The 7291-nt window shown below is 48.2% G+C and overlaps 1 protein-coding gene across 2 annotated transcripts in view; it reads right to left on the bottom strand.

Annotated features, from left to right (window-relative positions):
- Positions 1–4689: 4689 nt before the first annotated feature.
- Gsn (gelsolin) overlaps positions 4690–7291 on the bottom strand; it is a 55024-nt gene continuing 52422 nt past the window's right edge. For both annotated transcript variants that reach the window (XM_041674970.1, XM_041674969.1), the window contains 2 exons: positions 6007–6067; positions 4690–5106 (listed from right to left, as the gene is read on the bottom strand). In XM_041674970.1, coding sequence (XP_041530904.1) covers positions 4937–5106; positions 6007–6067 — 231 coding nt within the window. In that variant the 3' untranslated portion in view covers positions 4690–4936. The remainder of the gene's footprint in view (positions 5107–6006; positions 6068–7291) is intronic.

The following is a 7291-nucleotide window of genomic DNA, read 5'->3' as shown; positions in this document are numbered from 1 at the left end:
GGATTCTCTGTCAAGGAAGTCAAATTCTAGTTAAAGTTGAAATGGCCTCAGCAAGAATACAAGATGGAGGAGCCTCTGCTTGGTCTTACCTGTCACGACCAGCAGCAGCTCACTTCTGGGGGACCCAACACTCTGTGGCCTCCTCAGGCACCAGGCACACATGTGGTGCACATACGCCCTTGCAGACAAAAGCTCATAAGAATACTAGTAAACTCTTAAGATTTTGCTGGGAGAGGGAGAAACGGGCCGGAGTTGAAACCCTCTGATAATGACTACACAAAGCTGTAGGAGTCTACTGTTACGGTTTTTATTTTTAGCATCTGGCCCCCCAAAAAGTCAACCAAATAGCCATTCACTGTGTCTTGCCTCCTTCCTGCCTCAGAACCCTTAGTGTTCCCCAGGATCCCTCTAAGAATGTTCACGCAGGACAGGAGAAATTCACCCAGCAACCAGATGGACCTCACTCATTTATCTGGCCAGGAATGGGCATGCGGATTCCTGAGAACCAAAGAAAGGTTTTCTGTGGAGTTGGAAGCAGCTCATCCTCTCCCTCCCCAAGGAAAACATTTACAAAAAACAGATTTGTCTTTCCCTCAGCTTGTCAATGCACAGTGGAGAGCCCTAATGCCCACAGATACTTGACTACCATTCTGATGCTCAAAGCCAACAGAGCTGGTGGGAAACCTAAACCCACAGTGGCTTGAGTCAAACACCAAAAACTCTGAACTCTCACAGAGAGCTCCTGAGGCGACTTAGTTTGGGCTAGTTCTTCATCATGTACAGCCCAACACATCCTAGTCACCCCAGCACAGGGCAAGTTTACTCCCACAATGCACTAGGATCTATGCATGTAATTTTCCACCACTTGCTAGAATCCTACATTGGGTTAAGCCAGAACCATGGATTTCCAGGAAGCAAGCTGGCTTTGTCCACAGCAACCTCCATCTCCCTGAAGGGAAGGCCCTGTCGTGTGACATTGAATAAGCACCTGCTCTCCCAGAGAGCGAGCCAACTCTGCAGGAGACCATCAGAGTCCAACTTGATGAACCAAATGGGTTTACTGGGGTCACTTACAAGAGCAGAAATGACTCAGAGACAGCAAGCTGCATCACCAAAGCTCACCTCAGGATGAGTGACAGTGTAGTAAGCTGGGCACCTGGAGCTCACAGAGCTTCAGCTCAACAGGCGGAGTTGTCTCTTCCAGGCCTGGAATATTGAGTATCCCTGGGCAACCTGCTTTCTCTGAGCCTCCCAGCAGTCCTTAGCAGCTTATGTAAACTTGGGGAGGGAGAGCCCTAATGGATAGGATCAGCTTCAGGGACTTCCTGAGGCTTTCGTATTGTTTACTTCTGGAGCTTAATGCCTGGAGCTTTGTGATTCCTTCCAAGATGAACTGTTTTAACTCTGGTCTGCTGTTCTGCTAAGCATTTTCAGGATGTTATGCTTGCCGGGTCAATTGCTTTGACTACCAAAAGCCACCCTTTGGAGGTAGGCAAGGCAAGGCAAGCCTCTTGGCATAGTGTTCAAGACTCCTGTCCACTGCTTACTCCCAAGTTGCTCTGGCCACACGTCTGCCCACCCCCCCAGTGCTCCATTCTCCCCACAGCACGCCACCTTTGTTTCTCAACCCAGCTCCTCTTCCACTAGGAAAATTCCTCCTGTGTCGTCCTCATCACTCTGGCAATGACTCAAATTCTCTGGAGACAGGGCCCCAAAGGAACCATGCTTCTAAAAAGCTCCCTGGACAGTTTCTGGGCCCAGCCAGAGTTGGAAACAACAGTATAAATACAGACATCTCTCTCGCAGGCTTCCTACCATCCAAACCTCACCCTGAGCTATTCTATGGTCCACATAGGGAAGCTCCCTCCCATAACCATGGGCCAAGAGGAGGAAAAGTGGTCGAACAACTCCAGAAGGAAAGAGGGGAGGGAACAGGCTCTGCCCTTGAGTTCCTTGCACTGGTCTGGCACCTCCAGGAGGAAAGTTTGTGAAGCAGTTCGTGGGAGCGTCCAGGAGGGAGTTCTAATGCTCTGAAGACCAGCAGAGACTCAGGCCTAGAGGGACCACATTGGACACTAAGGAATATCTCCCCTGTGTTCCAAAGGTTGCAAACCTGGGAAGATCCAGGAGCCTCTCTGGCTACGGCAGTTGCCAAGGCAGAGATCTCACCAAAGAGTCTTGAGTAATAGAATAAACAGAAGGGACCAGCTGTAGAAAACAGATACAGGCAGACACCACAGGCGATGTCTCTATGATAACATACTTTGTCCACTTCTTACTCTAGGGAATGTAGTTGGCTTTGAACTCTATCAAGGCCAGGCCTCCTAATGGCAGTGAACAGGACAGGGGAGACAAGACTCACATGCTCATTTGACTCAGAACATTCAAAGAATACATATTTTCACCCTGCGTTCACAGCAGCATTGCACACAATAGTCAGAAGGTGGAAATAATCCAACCATCCATGGTGGGTGAATGGATGAGGTATAGCCATGCAATGGAGTGGTATTCACCCATCAGTGGTGATCAAAGCCCAATTTTAAAGCATAATTCTGAGTAAAATAAGCCAGACACAGACAATACATACTATGTGACTCCTCTTAGGTGAGGGATGCAGAACAGTCAACCTTATAAAGGCTGAAAGAACAGAGATTCCTGGGTTAATGGGAAAAGAGAAGGTGATGGTTTATTTATTTAATAAGCACTTAGAAGCAAGGGGTTGTAGTGTATGCCTTTAATCCCACCACTTGGGAAGCAAAGGAGGGTAGATCTCTGTGAGTTCAAGGCCAGCCTGGTCTATAGAGCGAGTTTCATGACACCTAGGACGCCACAGAGAAACTCTGCTTTGAAAAAAAAAGCAATATTGTTATAATTTATTATTACTATTGCTACTGTCATTATTAATTACTAAGGTTGAGGGCTATAAAAATGCTTGGTTTGGGGTGGAGAGACAGCTCAGCTGCTAAGAGAACTAGCTGTTCTTCAAGAGGACCCAGGTTAGAGTCCCAGCAGCCACCCGGCAGCTCATCACTGTCTACAACTTCAGCGCCAGAATTAGAGTTTCTTTATCTCACTCACATGGTGCACACGTATACACACAGGCCAAACACTCATACACAGAAAACTAAAAATCCCTTTTAAACGTTTATATATACATTATAGATCTGCGTAATATCACTGAATTATATGCCTAAGACTGATTAAAATAAAATACTCTGTCATACTAAACTTGTTATACAAAAGGAAAAATAAAAAACAAAAAACTGGGCATGATAGCACATACCTAGAATCTCAGTTTGGGGGAGGGTGAGAAGGATATTTGCAATTCAAATAAATCCTGAACTCATGTAGGATGCCCCTCTGGATGCTGTGAATGTGTTTATTACGATTGGCTGATGGGGAGGCTGCTTTGGTCTATGGCAGGGCGGAGTGTGGCTGGGCAGGAAGTCCAGGCTGAGAGACAGAAAGAAAGAGGGTGGAGTCAGGGAGATGCCAACAGCTGCTGGAGGAATAAGATGCCAGCAGAGCATTGCCGGTAAACCACGGGGCACGTGGAGATATGCAGATTATTAGAAATGGGTTAATTTATATATAGAGGTCGCCAGTAAGAAGCTGAGTCATCGGCCAAGCAATTATAATTAATATTAAGATATTAAGCTTCCAAATGATTATTTCATAAGTGGCTGTGGGAACCTGCAGGCAGGACAGAAAAAAGTTTGGCTACACTGGACAACTTAGCGAGACCTTTTCTCAAAATAAAATAGAACAGGGTTCAGGAAGGGAGAGGTGAAGTTGTTCAGAGGGTAAAGGCACCTGCAGCTCACATAGCATAGAAGGAATTCCTCAAAGTTGTCCTCTGACTTACACAGAGAGGGGTGGAGGGAGGGAGGGGGAGGGAGGAAGGGAGGGAGAGAGAGAGTAGCTCACTGGCAGAGCACTTATCTTCCTTGCACAGGATCTGGGGTTCAATTCCAAAAAAAGAAAAAGAAAGAAACAAAAAATGAACCATACCCTCAATTTAAAACAAATCAAAACATTTCCTGTTTGGACCAGGCCTACCTAAAAGCTTTGCAGCCACTGTAGGACCAAGCAGTAAACAGGACACTTCCACTCGGCCTCTTTCCTTCCTGCCCCTCTTGGCTGCCGGCTTCTTATCCTGGTTAGTTTTTGTCTGCTAGAAACAACCCAGGAGCATCTGGGCAAGGGAACCTCAGCTGAGCAGTTACCTCTCCCAGTGGTCTGTAGGGAAGTTTGTAGGGAAGTCTTGATTAATGTTTGATGGGAGAGGCCCCAGCCCACTAGAGGTGGTGGTGCCTGGGTTGTATAAGCAAGGCTTGGGAAGCAAGCCAATAAGCAGCACTCCCCCATGGCCTCTTCTTCAGTTCCTGCCCTGACCTCCCTTCATGACAGGCTACAAATTAGGAGATAAAAGAAGTCGTTTCCTCCTCGTTGCTTTTGGTCACTGCTTTTATCACAAGAGAAGGCAAACTAGAACACTTGGTAGTGTGCCATCAACTTCTCAAGGACCAAGACACACACACAAGGTGGCTGGAGTTCATCTGCTGGCTTACAGCCCCCGGGAGGCCCCTACCTGGGCACCGCCAAATCATCAGGACTAGGAGCAGGTTCAGAGACTATTGTGCGGCTAGTGCCATGGACTGAACAAAGGAGTGACATGCCTGGGGAGAACACACTTCAAAAAGCTTTTATTAAATTTAATTTCCAAAGCACAGATACTTGAGGCAATTTTGTAAAGACCCTGAATTTTCCCAGGGCTGGTTTTGGCTACTGTAAAACACACACACATACACTACACACACACACACACACACACACACACACACACACAGAATAACTTTCTGCTTGCTGTATGAGCTTTGGGAGATGGGAATTCTCAAAGGCACTGACTGGTGACACCGGTGGCTCTGGTCCTTACTCAGGCAGACAGCTCAGCCAAAGCCCTGTCCAAGGGATCCACCGACCAGTAGTTGTCATCCCAGCCGAGGAACCAGCCCACAAAGGATGGAGGCTCAAAGCCCTGCCTCACGACCGTGATGGGGGTCCGCCTGTCCCGATTAGCTGGGTCTGTCTCGATGTACCGCTTCGCTGCAGGCACACATGGAGAAGAAATCCAGTGATTATTAGGGTCTCCTCCTCAGGGAGAGGGTTGGGGCTGCCAGAGAATGTGGTCTCAACCCTACTGACCACCACCAATGCTTAAAGTAAAGACCTCATATGGACTGCCCCCAACACCGGAAGCAACAGCAACTACAAAGTTCTCAGGCCTTCCCTGAGTATATCATTTCCTCCTGCTGATTAAGATATTAAATGAAGCCAGTCCTAGAGTTCAGCCTCGAGATTAGCTACCAAGATTCTGCTTTCCCACACAGAGACCCTAACAATAAAATCCCTTCGACATCCTGGGACTTGGACATGGGCTTGCCTCTGTTCCGTTCCCCGGGAAATCCTCAGGTATTCTGAAGGGACACATTTATTTTTTCACACCTGCAATAGTTTAGACCTGGAACATCCCTCAAAGTCTGAGTCCTCGGCCTGGAGGAAGTGAGAACTCTAAGAGGTAGTGTCTTCTGCCCCTTGAGGCCCTTTAAGGTGGCAGTGAGACCCCACTCTTTCATCTCTGTTCGAAGATGGATGGCTTTACTCTGAACACGCTCCCCACCACCTTAATACTTTGTTACAGTCTCAAAATTCGCAGAGTCTGAATCCACCTGGGCTGAACCTTCCCAAATAACCCTTCTCCTTGATAAACTCGTTGCTTCAGGCAGTTACGGAAAGCCTCTAGGGCATAGTCACCCCACGCAGGGCTCCAGAGGGACAGACTATGAGCAGGAAGTCCCCACCCTGTGGATGCTAACTCCTAGAACAGCATCACCTACCTACAGCCACCCACAACCAAAGACCCCACCCCGCACAGCCAACTCCCACAACCAAAGATACCACCACAGCTAAAGATCCCACCCCCACTGGAGAGCCTCCCGTCCTCACCAGAGGTCAAGGCTTCTGTCTTTTCCTCTTCCTGTGAGTCCTTTCCAACCCAGACGAAGACCTGGAGGTGAGACGTGGAATGAAAATCCCGTGAGAGAAGCTGGTGACAGTCAACGCCATTCGAAAAACAAGGGCGGGAGAGGCGGAGAAGAGCCGGAGGGCGTTGAAGTGGCATAGCTTTCTTTGTTTTGGTGGAGTGGAAGAATGGGCTTTGTGGGAGACCCAGCAAGGAGAGAAGGTTAGTTAATTGCTACTTAACCTCTTCGATCTAGCAAGTTTTCAATGCCACCTTTGAATCTCAAGTCTTATTGATAAAGAGAATGATAGAGATTTAGTGGTGAAGACAGAGCTGGTGCCTGCAAGAACAGAGTTCCCGCTAGGCTGAGGCATGAGCAGTCAGGTCACTGTCTGAGAAGCAACCAACAACGGCAGAGCCACAGTTGCTGGCTGAAATAGCAGTAGAACAAGGTGCAGCCGCTGTGCCAAAGACAAAGACGCACAGCAGGACCTGGAGGCTGGGCCATCACCTTCACTGGGGTGCAGCTGAGAGGTGAGGTGAGGCCCCTCTGGGGGGCAGGTCCAGCTCGCCTCAGGCTGCACCCTTCCTCAAGTCTCCTCATCCCAGTCTGCTTCACTCAGAACCATTGCGACATAGGGGGCAGAGTTGGAAAACCTTCAAAGGCGTGATTCACTCAACAACAGATGCTCTTAGCCATCCAACAAAGGCTACCCATCTCTGCGTCTTGACTAGTATATGTCTAAAGCTTGTAATAAAGAGTCCATGCCACCATGAGACTTACGACAAGTTTGGTCACACACAGAAACCTACTCTGTTGGTCTTTACACACCATCTATTTTTCTTTAAATCTTTGTATGTATGCATGTGTGCATACTTGTGCCTCAGTGCACATGGGGAGGTCAGAGGACAACCTGGGTGTGGGTCCTCACCGTACACTTTGAGGTAAAATCTTCTTCTTGTTCACAGTGTTATAACCAGACTAGCTGGCTGGCAGGTAAGCTTTTGGGGGATTCCATCTGGTTCCTCTATTCTCCTCTTGCCTCAGGGGCATGGGATTGTGGGCACACCTTTTACTCTCAGCTTTTCCGTGAAGTCTAGGAACCTGAACTCGGGTCCTCATGCTTGTGCGGCAATCGCTCTGCCCGCTGGGCCATCGCCCCAGTTCTGCGTCTATTTTTATGCATCTCTCAAGATAATCACACTCAAGAGCAATTGTCACTGATCAATGGCAATTGATGTTGTCAGATACCTTAGACAAAACATGTC

Source organism: Microtus oregoni, unplaced genomic scaffold (assembly GCF_018167655.1).
Source record: "Microtus oregoni isolate MIOR12 unplaced genomic scaffold, Mior012 000025F_ref0000491, whole genome shotgun sequence".
Taxonomy (NCBI): Eukaryota; Metazoa; Chordata; class Mammalia; order Rodentia; family Cricetidae; genus Microtus; species Microtus oregoni.
The sequence above is the reverse complement of the archived record's forward strand: the minus strand, read 5'-3'. Positions and strand labels throughout refer to the sequence as shown.